This window comes from Ceratotherium simum, chromosome 23 (assembly GCF_057802395.1).
Source record: "Ceratotherium simum simum isolate JZ-2026a chromosome 23, ASM5780239v1, whole genome shotgun sequence".
Classification (NCBI taxonomy): domain Eukaryota; kingdom Metazoa; phylum Chordata; class Mammalia; order Perissodactyla; family Rhinocerotidae; genus Ceratotherium; species Ceratotherium simum.
The window spans coordinates 4,661,374-4,676,521 of record NC_141922.1 but is presented as its reverse complement, the minus strand read 5'-3'; the positions used below and the strand labels follow the sequence as shown (position 1 = coordinate 4,676,521).

Below are 15,148 nucleotides of genomic sequence, written 5' to 3'. Positions count from 1 at the left end.
GGGAGTGGAGGAGAAAGGGCTTCCTAACAGCTGAGCATGAGGAGTCCAGGGGTCAAAGAAGGATCCTGTAGTTGCACAAGGTCTCAGAGACGTGGCGTGGGTAACAGCGTGACAGCAGAAAGGGTGCTGGTCCCTGCAGGCGCCACCCGAATGGGGCTGGCGGTGCTGTGCACCCTGCCGTTCACTACCTCCACGTAATGAGGAGAAAAGGGAAGCAGAGAGGGCGAGGCGGGGTCCAAGGTGGCGCAGAGAGGGGACTGGTGGGAGGGACACCCACCCGCCGCACCTGGGCCCCTGTTGGCCTGCGCTCCTTCCCAGCCTCTCATGGGAAATGTGATGCGGTGGGACGACACACTGAGTGACCAGCACAGGAGCCGTGCAAGAAGTGGTTTTTCATAGTCGTGATGATAATAAAAATGATAAATAGGGTTTCAGAAAAGAGATAGATTCCTTAATTTAAAGAAAAAAAGCAGTATCTAAAACATTAGCTCATTTAGTTAGGCCCAGGGCCTGGGTGTAAATTCAACCTCAGATTTAGTGAGCTTTGGAGTTGAAAACACCATCAGGTGCCTGGTGCTCACCACCCGATGGCCGACAGCCCTCAGCCACCTCCTCCACACAGCCACCAGGGACGCCATCTGAAATGTCACCATCGTCATTCTCTAGCCCCAGGCTCCTTGTAAGAAAGCCTGCCGCAACTCTTTCACACAGCAGGGTGAGGTCAGCTGAGAGAAGGGACCTGAAAGCAGTGGGTGGGCTGGGCAGCACAAGCTGGGGTTCATTCAGAGCGTGGAACAACCCCCCAAAGACTGCTCAGGGCCAGGCTCTGACAGAAGACCCCTGGAGGTGAACACTCACAGGCTGCGGGGTGGACAGAAGGAGGCGGTCACTGAGGCGGGGAATGGAGGGGGCAGGCAGACCCAACTCCTCAGCATGACACAAGAGGCCCCCTGGATCCTGCTGCCCTCTCCGGTCTGCATGCTGCATTATCAGTCACAGGGAACGACTTAGGTCTCTGCTGCCTTCCAGGCTCTGGAACGAGCTTAGAACACTCTCTACCCCAGCCAGCAGTCACCATGGGAAAGCTCTTGTCTCAGTCCTCCCATGCTGCACTCTGAGTGCCCATCTCTGTGTGTGCCCCTCCCCTTAGACTGGGGCATCTCCAGGGCCCAGCACACAGGAGCAACAAAATGTATAGATCATTATGTTAACCAGGTAGCAAGGGCTGCAGTTCCTGGTGTCCCCTGGCTGCTTCACTGGTTGTTGCAGATGTTACGTAGACAGGTGTGCACACATCTATTGCAAGAGACACAGTTGCCTTCGAAACATGTCTACCCAGCCTTATGTGCTACATATGGGCCATTTTTATTACTATGGATGGTGTCAAATTAGGCTCACATTTTTTATAAAGTCTAAATATTGAGAAAATATTATTAAAATGCACAATGAAGTTATTAGCCAATTCAATCTTTGGTCTTTCCATCTGCTTGAATTCAGGTTTACAATAGCAAAAGTCTGTTATTCAACCCGTGCCAGATGTCATTACCAGATGAGAGAGAGAGAGAGAGTCTGTAATATTAACTCTCTTTAATAGAATTTGCTTATAGGGACAGTCTCTCATAAACTTCCAATCAGTAATCCAGGAGACAGATGTGCCTGGTACATGGTAGGCATTCAATAAATATTTGCTACATGAATTATTAAGCAAATACAGAAAATAGGGAAGTCAACCTCTTAATGGAGTCAAGCGTAAAAGGAGAGAAACCTGAAGACATTTTCAGTACTTTTTTGACCATTTTGATGGTCAAGACAATCCCAGTAGAAGGCAGCACAGGCTTGCCAAGGACCACTGGCTTGGAGGAAGGCTAACAGGGTTCGGGTGCCGGCTCCTCCACTTTCTACGTGTGAACTTGAGAGGCTGTTTTCATCTGTGAGACACGGTGACAAAGCCATCCTGGGAGTTGTTGAGACTGGGCCCTGGATGCCTCGGGCCAGCCCAGAAGCAGCACCCGGGAAGTGGTAGGTGTGACATTAGCAAGTGCTGCCATGTGCTCTGGCACCAAGTGAGGCCCAGTCTCTGTGGAACATGAGGAGGTGGAGGCACCCCATTCCCAGGCTTCCTGCTTTTATCTGCACCCAGAATGAGACCACTCAGGGGAATGAATCCCTTCCTACTGGGTCCCCCAAGCACAGCGCCCCTTCCTCCACTAGGTGCTGGTTGACATTGAGCTGAGGCTGAATCAGACACAGCCAGGCCTGCCGGCTCTGCACAGCTCTGCCTAGCTCCCTGCGTGAAGCTCAAGCTCTGAGACCCAGGCTCAGGGTGTCTCCTGCCTCACTCAGGGACTTCCACATCAGGAAGTTACAGAGCCTCTCCCACACAAGTGCCGTCAGAAAGACCCACATCCTCCCTGGCTCCAGCATCACGACCATAGATGCCAGGATGTGAGAGCTAATGGCCTTCCTTCATCCAGCCTGCCAGGACATGAGTGCGTCCATAACGCTCTCCCTTGAGGCCTAGGGCTGGGGGTGAGCCCTGTGTTGACCTGGGCTGGTCCCTGGCTCCACCACTTCCTGGCTGGACTGACAGGTGAGTCCGTTCACCTCGCTGAGATTCCATTTCCTCAGGAGAACAAGAGTGCGGATCAGGGAGGTGAAGAATTAAACGAGGTGCCAGCTGCAGCAGGCCTGCTTTGCAGTGTGAATGCCACTTCCTTCCATGCTACGTCCCTTTGCTCACTCACCCAGAAGAAAGTGACTGGACTCTGACTCTATGCTGAGCTCTGCGGGGTACCAAGAGAAGGACGACTCAGTTGTCCCCACCTTTTTACTTCTCTCTACAAAAGAGAAACGCCCTAACTCCACAACTGTTGCACCGGTCACTCTGTGAGTCCCAAGCACTCTAGTTTTAGTGTCTGGTTCACAGAGCCTTCTATCTACCTCTAAAGTGCTTATTTTGTCACAAGCTCCTTGGAGACAGGGGTCCACCAGGCCCAAATCCACTTCAGCTTGCATGAAGGAACTTGCCTAAGCTCCTGGAACCTGTGCCACCTGCAGACTGAGGATCTTTCCAGAATCCAGGGAGACGGTGTGGAATGATGTGAGACCATACAACACGCTTTCACCATCCCATATCCACAGAATTGATGTGAAAAATTAACAGACATTCACATCAGAGTTGCCTCTTGCTGGGAGACATTCTCTGAGTGAGCCACACTCATATCTTGAGACCTTTGGGGCACTTCCCACCCTTGTCCCCTTGATAAACTTCTACTCATCCCTTCTGTGAAGGCTTCCCTGATCACCCTGCACTCAGTAGCTTCTTCCCTGAACCTCACAGCACTTGGCACAATGCTCTGTTCCTACTTCCCGGCAGTATATTTAATTCTCAGCTGCCACATCCACATCCTATGAGACTCTGCAACCACACCGAGGCCTGGTCTTTGCATCTCAGCCTCTCACGTGCCCCACTAAATACCTGACCCAAAGTAGGCGCTCTGTAAAGGTTGCTGAGCAAACACAGAAACAACCAAGTGAACCTGGGGTTTCTCCAGGGTGTTCACTCATCCAGCTGAGTGCCCACCACCTGCCAGGCACTGATGTGAAGTTCAGAGCAGGGCCAGTTAGTTACGAAACACTCTTTTATAGCCAAGTCCTTCTGAAAACCCTCTCACTCTTTTCAAAACAGCATCTCCATGCCTTGGTAAGGTGTGCAATCTGATTTCAGCTTCCCAGACAATTGCATCCTGTGTTCAGCAGTCAGTCTGTGAAAAGCCCAGCATCGATAGGTGGCTGTTAGAACCTGTCACTAACAGGAACACCCACATTGGCAAGAAATATGCGACCCAAGAGGCCCCGAGGAGGCCTCTCCTCACCCTGAATCAGTACTTCATGAAGGGGCCTTGGAAGACATGAGAGGTTAAGAAAATGCCAACTCTGGTCCCTATCTCCTTGCCATGGCATTTCTGAGCTATCTGTAGCTAAAATTCAATAGCTAACCCCCCTTGGGTCCTTCTCCATGAACACAAACCCTGAGCAGGGTGCACGAAGTTCCACGGCGGCCACCATGAAAAGGATATGACTCTCCAGCGGATGTCCAGCTTGCTGTTGATCTCCAGGCCTCGAGCTTCCTGCCTCTCTTCTTCCAGCTGCTTTGGATTTGCAAATTGTCCCTTCTCCCCAGGGGATTCTGGGAAATTCTCGAAGTTGAACTTGTCCACTTGAATCGCCATTCTAAGAGAAGGGGGGAAACACAGCAGAGAATTAATCAGTAGGGCAATTTCTTCTGCTGGCTGTTGGAGAATCAGCACATGCCAGCGTGAGACAGTATAATGAATCATTATCATTAGTAATTCATAACGGATTCATTCCAAGAAAATGAAATAATAGACTCCTAGGGTAGCACTGGCTTCAGAGCTGGTTCAACACCCAGTTTAGAACTGATGACACAGTCAGAGATTCCAACCTAGGAGAAGACTCGTGTACCCCACAAGGAAATTTAAATTCTGGAACAGAGCAAGGCATTCAGGACCCAATATGGAAAATCAGGGAGTACTGGCACTTATTTAAACCTAGGGACCTCAAAAGCACACTGGGAACTCCAGCCTCATCATCTGAGGCCTGCCTGTCATCTCATCCTCAGCCAGACAGACTTGCTCACACACGCCCCGCCCCACCAGCTGCACAGAATCCCCTCTGCCCACTGCCAGCCCCCTGCACTACAAGGACCCCACTTGTCTTTTGAGCTACTGCTCATCCTCCCTCCAGGTTTATGCTCAAGTACCACGTCGTTTACAAAGCCTCCTCGCACTGCTGGCTGTGTCCAGCCCTCTCAGCCTTCTGGCAGTTTCTAGAACACGCCAGGCTATTCCTGCCTTAGCCTTTGTGCTCACTGCTCCCTACTCGGGAGTATTCCTCGCCTGACCCTTGGCACAGCTGGAGTCCTTCATTCTTTAGGTTTGAGATAAAGAAAGGTTTTCGCAGGCCACGTCATCTACAGCAGCATTCCCTCTCACTCCCCTCGCCTTATTCTCCATGGCAGCATTCAATTTATTTCTGTGACAGCATTTATCATGAGCTGTAAATATTTATTTTTGGACTTAATTGTCTATCAGTCCTACCGGAATTTAGCTCCCTGAGGGTAGAGATCCTCTTGGTCTTGCTCACCATAGTCTCCCAGGCCTGGGAGAATGCCTGGCCTGCTGCAGTAACTGGATAGACAATTCACCGAAGAAATGAAAGAGGGAATTAAGAGCCTTCCCTGGTCCCCTGGCCAATGTTTACCTCTTCCCCTCACTGCCGCCCGCCCTCACACCTGTGTCCACGTGCGGCTGTGTCCCAGGTCCTGCAGCACCTGGTCTGCAGGCAGCACACAGCACAGGAGTCCAGGCGCTCTCAGCCCACTTCCACTTGCAATCACAACGGCCACACGGCAGGGGCTGCGTCTCGCTGCTATTTGAAACCACACCTCTTAGCACAAAATCAGGCATACAGTAGGTACTCAGTTAAGGTGTGTCACGTGAATGGAGGAGGGAGAGGAGGAGGAAGGGGGGTTTCTTCATGTCAGGCCCTTGAAGTTCTGGCTCCAACTGAAAGATGACTGAGAGTCAATCAGTCAAAGCACAAAAATAGGCGTTTTGTATTATCCCAGACTGTGCTGTGGCCAAAATATTCAGCCAAACCCAGCATGCTCCAACCGGCCTTTGGGGCTGTTCCATTTACCAACGAGGAGACAACAGGGAGTGGTAGTCAGTGTGGTATAAACACAAGATTAAACCCAAAGAAGAGGACTTGATACCACGACAGCTTGGAAAGAACCACCAGAGTGTCTATAAACCTACAGCATGTCTAGGGCTCAGCCACCCAAGAGTTAGAGATGTTCCTGTGTGGGCACAGAAAACAGTGCATTTCCTAGCAAGAACTATGGTTAAAAACTACATTTACTGCTGTTTTCTGATTATAAAAGTAGATAGCCTTACTGAAAAAAGTTGGAAAATAGAGAAAAGCATAAAAAAGAAAAAAAGCCTTTAGAATCTTATACTCTTATTTTAAGATCTTAATTCTATAGTCTTTTTTCTAAGTATTTTAATGTAGTTTAAATCATTATATATGTATAGGTATAAATTATATAAGTATCATTTTATACATACATATACACAAAAATATACACATAATTTTAAGACTTGTTTTATTTTCTTAACACACTATCAACGTTTTCACATCATTAAAAATTAGTCTACAAAATAATCATATGGCTGTATCATAATTTAACAATTCCCCTATTTGTCATACTCTCATTTTCCATTTTTTAAAAAATTACTATTGAAAAAATCATAACAAACACCTTTGTGCTTAGATTTTTTGACTGCATGTACAACTGCCCAATAAGACCCAATTCTAAAAGTGGAATTACTGATCCGAGAGTGTGAAAACGTTTAAGGCTCAGAGGCAGAGCACCACATTCTTCCTCAGAAAGGTTCTGACCTGGTATGCACCCCAAGCAGCATGGGTGGGTGCCCCCGTCTCTGCACCCTTGCCAATGCTGGCGATGATCAGTTTTTAATCTTTGCTAGTTAAGAGGCAAAATGCTACCTCACTGATGTTTTAATTGGCAGGTCTGAATTACTCCCGAGGTTGAGCATTTTTTCCAGAGCTTATTAGCCATTTATCTTTCTCCCCTGCGAGTTGTCTACACGCGCAGCAAGAGTGCTTCTAATTTCGCCCCCAGCAGAGGCTCCTCCTATTGCCCCGCTTTGAAGACAGACTGAAGCAAACTAGTGCTCTCGTCACACAAAAGGTCAGAATACTTCCTAAGTTTCACTAAAAACGCCAATTTCAGTTCATCATCTGATAACGCAAAAGGAACTAGTGATTTCCACCTCTCAAGTGGGTTTGGACACAGTCCTAACGCCCGGCTCTTCCTGTTGAACACAGAAGCGGGGAGACCGCCGGGCCCTCAGCATCCTTCCTGTCAGCACACACACTGGATGCTGTGGCCGCTGCGATTATATTTGTGTGATTATCTGGGGGCCTCTTTCGAACAAATTCTGACTGAATAAACATCATATACATCACCCACCTCCATCCTTAACAAAACTGTAGCCAGGTGCACCCACAAAACAGGAGAGGGAAAAAAATGATATATAACGAAGCCTTCCTACATGCCAAGCCCTGGGCGAGGTAATTTATACATACATTCATCTTATTTATTACCACAGGCCTAAGGATGAGTGTGACTTGCTTCCTTGTACAGATGTGCTGAAGCTCCGTGAGCGTCAGCCACCCGGCAGCCCCAGCAGGAGTCTGTTGCTCAGACTCAGTGCTGCTCTGTTTTGTTTTTTGCTTTACTTGGCTCTCCCTCGCTTAGGCAGAGTACCTAAAAGATTATTCTTTGCACATGCTGTTGCAGAGCCGGCATGGGACACAGACCCGGTGACTGCACAGCCTGCTGTACACAGGCCTGCTGCCCACATGAACAACCAACCACTTCCCAAATTTACAACAGCCCTCCTCCTGCAGCAGCCCTGGGACATGCAATGCCAGCGAGTGTCCCAAAGGCAGTCTCTCTCCTTTCCCGCAGATGATAAAACCGAGGTACCAAGAAGTTGAGTAATTCACCTAAGTCACCTAGCTTAAAATTCTGGAGCCAGGACAGCAACTCCAGGAGCTGAGGATTATTCCCCTAAACCACAGAGGAGCACTGCCAGCCTCCACCTCTCTATCTACGTGGTCCCGGAGCACAGCCCCAAAGCCTCGCCACCCTCCTCCTCCTCCCACCACCAGGAAGGGATGGCAGGTGCGACTGGTAACCCGTTTTCCTAGAGCTGAGTCTTCATACGTGAACTCTCCACCCACAGTGACACGCCACATTCCGTAAAACAGTACTAAGGGCCGATACTGTTGTTGGGTGGGGGTGCCAGGGTGCCTTGGGGGGTAGTCTTGCTTTGAATCCAACTGCAGAAGTGGCAGGACTTGAATGAAGACTGAAGCCATCACGTTTTGAGGCTGTCACTTTCATCACGAAGCCACCCTGACTCAGGACAGCAGTGCTCCCTGGTGATGGCAGCAGCTTGAGAGACGTGCACAGACAGTCCATCACAAACTGGCTGCCTGAAGTTCGCCGTGGAAGAGGCATCTGGGCTGAGAAGGCCCCACACTCGTCAGAATTGCTCATGGAGAAATGACGTGGCAGTGTTGGAGATCCAGGCATTGAAAGGAGAAGGAGAAATCCAGAGCCACTGAGGGGAGGGAGGGTGAGACCATCTACTGCAATCTCCCCCAAAGGGGAAGGAACTGAGGCCCCGGAGGACAGCACCTCCTCCATCTCAGTGGGCACTGAGGCGGCAGGAGGCAAAGAGGAGGCAGCTCTGGCTTTGGAGCCGACCACCTGGGCTGGACTCCCAGCTCTGCCCCGACTTGAACACGACCTTGGGCACGGCCCTCCATTTCTTTGAGCATCTCTCTGAAATGCGGTCAGTGGTACCCGCACCTAGAAGGATGGCTGAGAGGATTCAAACACTCTCCTTCAGTGCCAGGAAATGGTGGCCGCCACAGTCAGCCCACACGTAATGATCGGCTTGGTGCCCTGGATGACTTTATACCTATTTTCTCAATTAGCAAGCAATTTTTTATAACAATAATGAAGTAGCAAAATCTCAACACTGAATTAAATCTCCAATACTCTCCCCCTGCCTCGTGCAGCCTCCTGCAGCTGCCTGCTGATCATAACTTCGTGGGCACGGCCCTCTTCGCTCTGGGCTTAAGCTTGTACCCTCGAGATCTTTTACTGGGGGTGAGGCAACATGGATCAGAGAATATCTGTGCAATCCCCACTAGAAAGTGTCCCAGAAGTAATTCATAACTGTGGCCGATCCTCCGGCAAATCACAGCAAAATTGGAAAACATCCTCTTTGGAAATAATGCAGAAAAGGAGGGAGAGTGAGCGAGCGCAGACCAAGGGCGAATGCACCTGCCTTCTCTGCGGCCACCATGAGTGTTGGTGGCAGTGTCTTTGGGGCGGCTTCTGGAGGAGCGGCAGCACTGGGCCTCTGACCAGGGGTAGTGCCGTCACAGAAACAGCTCTTTTGGGGAATGCCTTTTTGCCAGAATGGCTTTGTTGTTCTTACTGTTTGTCTCTACTTTTCTTTAATCAAGTAAGGGCATTACTCTGAGCATAAGGGCATATTATCTGCCGTCAGTGGCTGGCCTGGGGCGAGAACTCAGTCTCTGGGCTCCCCGTCCAGTGCTTTCTCAGAAACTGGAGGACGTTCACAAGGAACATCAGGATGAGGCGGGTTCCCCAGCGAATAGGCAGAGGGTAGAGGGTCCATTTGCTGACCCAGGGAGCAAGCCCCAGGACAAGGCTGCAGCCCCACGAGCAAGGGCTTTGTCACGGTGTATCTCCCGCATGCTCCTTAACTTCTCCACATCCCAACTTCTCTTTGTAAAATGGGAAGAATGCCTGCTAGGTCACTGGTCACTCTATGAACAAGTGTGATAATGTGTACAGACGTGCTTGGCACTTTGAGAGGGTCCCTCCAGATTAGGCATAGGGACCAGACCTGAATCCCAGATGGAGGAGAGGCCCAGGCCCCACACGCGTCTTCTGGGACAGGACTTCCTCGCATCTTATGAAACACGCAATCAAACGTCAGCTCCTCCACGAGGCTCGTCCCACCACATGACCCCGGGAGCACACTTCCTTCCTGGAAGAGTGGAGCCACCTCACCATTTCAAAGTCCCTCACAGCGTGCGAAACAGTGCAGTCCAGTTTCTTCACCCAAGATTGGGGCTAACAAACCCCACTTTGTAAGATTTTGGGTGGTGGATACAAAACGCTCGGCACAGCGCCCAGTACACAAAGAGCACTCTAGAAATAGTGGCTGCTGCTGGGATTATTAATCCTGTGTTACAGATGAAGAGACTAAGGTGCAGAGAAGTCAAGAAAAGAACCTAAGGCTGTTCGTGGAATTGCTGAGGTTCAGATTTCAAATGCGGTTCCGATTCCAAAATCCAGTATCCTGGGTGCAGACGACCCAGCATCCCCCAGACAGTCCTACCACTACCTGATTCTGTTCATCTTTGATGAGTCGGAGTTAAACAAAATTAATACTACTGTTGAATGCCAATTTTCATGTTTAATTTTATGGCCAAATGTGACAATAATAGTCAAGAGTTGGCACTAAAAAAGGTGCTGTGATTTTTGAAGAGCCTATAAAAAAGCAGTGGTTTTTAAAATATCACATCATATGATTCAGTCTTTGAACAGCTGATAACCTTGCCAGGCAAGTCATAATGATGACATTTAAATACAAATCAAGGAGTCGGATTTAGAAGGACTATCCACATATAATTAAATTGAACTTTCATTGGGAGATAATTGATAGTTATAAGACTGGTATTCTAAATTTACGTGGTGCATCATATGGGAGTCTATTTGACTATGCAGAATGCCGACCTATTCTCTGTTTTATAATGAAGTACAATCCAAGTGAAAGGGAAGCAGCCAACCTTCCAGAGTCATCCATCCTGAATGAGAAGGGACTTTAAGCAGGCAAGAAAATGGTATGAACATTGACATCTGGCTCACGCCCAAAAAGAAGATAATTTTCTCCTTAAGCCTCATAGATCAGTTTATGATTAAAAAAAAATCCCTCATTATTATTTTTAATTGAAAAGATACACTGTATTCTAAAAATCAAAGCATCTTCAGGGATTGCACCAAACACCAGAGCAATGGCGCCCACCACGAGCCACCCAGGTGCCGAGCAACATGCCTTACTGCCATCATCTCCGTCCTCAGAGCAGCCAGGAGGGATTACAGCCACGTGTTGCAGAAAATAGTCACTTGCCCAAGGCCACAGAGATGGCAAACGGGAGACAGAGAAGTCCTAACCAGGCCTGGAAAGCCTGAAGCCTGCAGCAGGCGAGGACAAGAGGGGTCCAGAGAGGCGTCCCTGCTCAGCTGAACTACAGGCACACACCTGGCGGGCACTTGGAAGTGAATACTGCAGTGGCCCGCAAGGCTACAGAGACGGAGATCTCGCCTAGGGGTCAACGCGGCTAATAAACAAGCCTCAGCCTGGGGTCAGGCAGTCTGTGGCTCCGTCCCTCCCTCCCTCTAGTTGGCTCCATGCACAAGCTGGAAACTGGTGAGAAGTTGAGGAGATGCCAGCATCAGATAGATCCTGGGTCTCTCTTAATTGTAAAAGTCTGTTTCTGAGGTGTTAAGCCTGTCTGAATCTCCAGTTCCTCATCTGTAAACTGGAGGTTGTTTAGGGCCCACCTACATCCTCAGTTTGGATTCTGTGAGTTCAGTGAAGGCCAAGGATGAGGATTAGAGTCACTGTCAGGTGACAGTGGCCTCTTGCTGCTGAGACAGCTTCTCAGAAGAGCGACTGTGTGGTCTGTACACTCTTGGTGTGGAACCAGCTGTTCCACAAGAGAGTGCACTCAGTGAAGAGACCCCCTTCGGCGCTGAGAAAGCTCCTGTATATGCATTATCTCATTTATAGTCACGGGGACCCTGTATCACTGCCCCCATTTTACGGAGGGCTGAATTGAGTGAAAATGATCCACTACAGTCTCCGGTGTTAGTAAAGAGCCACCTCTAAGCCAGTTCTCCTTTTCTCTGCAGAGGACTTGTACTCATGGGGCCTCTCCTCACCACCTCCCCCCCTTCCTCCAAGAAGCTAACACCAGCCACCCTTTAAGAGCCAGCCAGACACAGCCTCCCTGAGAAGCCTCCCTGCCTGCTCATCCTGCTTTCCAAGCCTGCCGAGGCACCTAACTTCGTCACTGGCCCCCACATACACTCCGCAATCAACAGCATCTGTGCCCATCCCCCCAAAGGCAGGATGGAGTCTCAGCTATTGCATCTCTGCAGCATAGCGCTTCCTCCACGACAACTGGTAAGAGTGTGTGTGGAATGAATGATGCTTGCACATGCAGCCTCTAAAATATATATCCCTTTAAACACTGATACTGCTTATATAAGATTTATACATATTTGCTCTGTATCAGAGAAAAAATAATGAAGCGATGCTTCCAGGGACCAGAGCCCGTGGCACTGTTGCAGAGAAGCAGCTCTGAAGTGTCAGGATGTCAGCAGCATCTCCTTCTATCTCAGCCAACGTTCCTGCAGACGCCCAATCCCTTACCTTGCATTTCTGCAGATGAACATTTATTCTAGGACCTGTAAGTACTCTCCTCGGCACTGAAAATGGTGCTTCATAAAATGAGATTTACTCTTAATGTCATCGGGTTGCCAGCTCCCCTGACCCCCTTCCCGCCTAAACTGCAGGAAGCAGAGTGAAGGCTGGATTCCTGCTTTCCGGGGTCACTTTTAATTGATTTCCCTCTGCTAGGCCTCCTGTGGGAACAGCTTTTCCGTCTTAACAGGACCGCTTAGCCTGCAGGATCAACGTGGCCACGAGTCCAGCCAAGGCAAGGAGAAGCCAAGGACTGGAGCTTAATTCCCGTGGACTCTGCCGTGCCATGGAAAGGGGCAGGACTCCAGGTTAGCAGACGGCAGTTCAGGCCCGACTCTGCTCCTGACGAGATGTGTGATCCAGGGCAGGTCCCCTAACTGTGGGGGCCTCACTGGGATGGAGAATTGTGCCGCCGAAGGATGCTTGATATCTTATTTACAGCTTTGCGGCTACCCAGACCTGGATCCTAATCCATCCTTTGTCACCTGTGAGCTCTGTGGCCAGAGGCAAGTTACCTGAATGTTTCCAGGCCTCCTTTTCTTCCTCTGCAAAACCGCAGAGGTGGTCAGGACTGTGGAGAATTAATTTGGACCACCTGGCACATACTGGTGCTCAAAAATTACAGCTATTACCTTTGGGGGTAAAGAAAAGGTTCTAAAATGGATTGTGATGATGGTTGCACAACTCTGTGAATATACTAAAAACATCACTGAGCTGTATACTTTAAATGGGCAAATTGTATGGTATGTGAATCATATCTCAATAAAGCTGTTACCAAAAATTATAGCCATTAAAAAGAGTTATTGTAATAAAGATCAGAACAGGATAGCATTTACGAAAACATTTGGTGAAGTATAAAATGCTGGATAAATGCTGGATGCTTTATTTATTCTTCTCACTCATTGTCCTGTGTCCACAAACAACGTGTCGCCAGGACTGATGTGAAAGCATGGGGCCTCCACTGTATCCTCAGCCTGGAGGGTGAGGCTGTTCTCTTCAGCTGGGTCTCCGCACGCTTCCGGGGTTCTAGCACAGAGCAGGTGCTGAAACCACACGCTGGACAGCGTGGCTGCTCATCGCTTCTGCCCGTCTGATTCTCATCTCCACTCTCCCTCTTGCTGCTTGTCAGAACCCCCCTCACAGAGCTCCAGGCACAGCATGAGGTTGGCCGAAGCGAGGCCTTCCTTCTCTGTTAAGCATCAGAAATCATGTCATCAATTCCCCATCAATCTGTCTCTAAGGACGGATTGGGATTTTTTTCCAATGCTCCTCACTGACGACTCTGGGGAAGTTCGTACTCAGATTAAAATACCTATCAGATTCTTTACCGGTTTTCTGCTGTTCTTTTAAAGTCTGAAAGACCTGGTTTCTGCCTGGGTCTGCCTCTAACTAGCTGTGCCTTTGGGTAAGTCACCCCATCCCTGAGCCTCCATCCTGGCCTGGCAAGGAGGGAAGAGCTTTCTGACAGAGTCGTAAGGAATCATGAATGAACCTACGTGAGGGCCTGGGACACAGCACACAGCTGGTGCATAATCGGTTCTCTCCTGCTTTGTGAATTATGATAGAAAATGTGCTATTCTGAAGTTTCTCTGTCATATATGAGTGCAAGAGCTTGCGTGAATCCTTGCTTTTCCTAAAGGGTCAGGCTCAGCTCAGGGTGGGCTGGAAAAAGCCGCCACCACAGCAGCCGCCCGGGTGAAGGCGCTCAGACCAGGACCAGCAGCATCTGCTGAGGCAGACAGGTTATGGCTTCCACATATCCTTAAGCAACATACTCGTCCATTAACAAGTTCTCAGGCTCTTTCCAGCTCCTGGTAAGTTCTTCTAGAGTATCTTGCTGGATGCAAGGAGGGAGACTGAGAGTAACAGCATCACAGGCACAGAGCCTGCTTCACCCCCATCATCCTTGCGGAAGATGTGACCGCATTACAGGATAGCCTGTACCTAAAGATGTGGGCGCCACAGCAGGGTCCCCGGCCCGGCGGCAGCTCCCATCACACTGGTAAAGTCTGGACCTTGCACAACAGTGGCAGGACACTGGAGCAGTGGTGACTGCTCCCCTGGAACAAAGCCTGACATGGTACTTCACTCTCGTTTCCTACTCCCCTCACCTGCAGCTCCGCCAGCTAATGTGTGAGGGCAGGACATGATGTTGGTCACATTATGGTTCAAACAGGGATGCCACCCAGACTGAGGAGCAGGAACCTGGGACAAACCACCCCGGGGTTAGCATGACGTATTCAGAGAGCAGTTACCATGTTGCAGGCCTATGCTTGGCCTGCAGAGATATAAGGTGAATCAGAAGCAGGCTCCATCCCTCCAGGAGCTTCAGAATCCCATGGGAGAGATGGACCACAAGGAGATGGACTGTTGGGTGCATGGTAAGTTGTGATAAGTGCTATGACGCAAGGATGCTCAGGATGCTATAGACATTAGAAAAGGAACCACGAATCCGGCCCGCGCAGCTTCAGGGACAGCTGGAAAGAAGCGCTGGCTGAGCTGAGACAGGCAGGACGGGAGGAGCCGGGAGTCAGAGGGATGCTGGTGAAGGGGGATCATCACTTGCAGAGAGCCAGACGTGATGGAGCATGAAAGCGAGCGGGGGCCCCTGGGCGTCAGTCCGACTGGACAGAGGGGTCTGGGAAGGGACAAAGCCAGAGAGGTAAGCAGGGGCCAGACAACGGAGGCTCTCGTGGCCTCGTTAGTGAGTGTGCACGTCTTCCCCCTCGTGGTTGCCTAGCAGATGGCTACACAGGTGGGCAGGTGCATCCACACTGAAAGGAATGTTGAAGGCTAGTCTTCAGATGAGAGGAGAGCAAAAAAGGTAGCAAAAAAGAGGAGGAACTGAAGGAGGCAGAGGAGAAGGAAATAAACGAGGAGGAGAGAACCTCAATGAGTATTTGCGTCTATCACATACCTCATCCTTGAAATGGGTTTTA

At 49.8% G+C, this 15,148-nt stretch overlaps 1 protein-coding gene across 5 annotated transcripts in view; it reads right to left on the bottom strand.

Moving 5' to 3' along the window:
* The window catches only part of TRAPPC9 (trafficking protein particle complex subunit 9), a 645,618-nt gene that overhangs the window by 160,346 nt on the left and 470,124 nt on the right, over positions 1 to 15,148 (bottom strand). For all 5 annotated transcript variants that reach the window (XM_087447411.1, XM_014788024.2, XM_087447413.1 and 2 more), the window contains one exon: positions 4,081 to 4,233. In XM_087447411.1, coding sequence (XP_087303537.1) covers positions 4,081 to 4,233 — 153 coding nt within the window. The remainder of the gene's footprint in view (positions 1 to 4,080; positions 4,234 to 15,148) is intronic.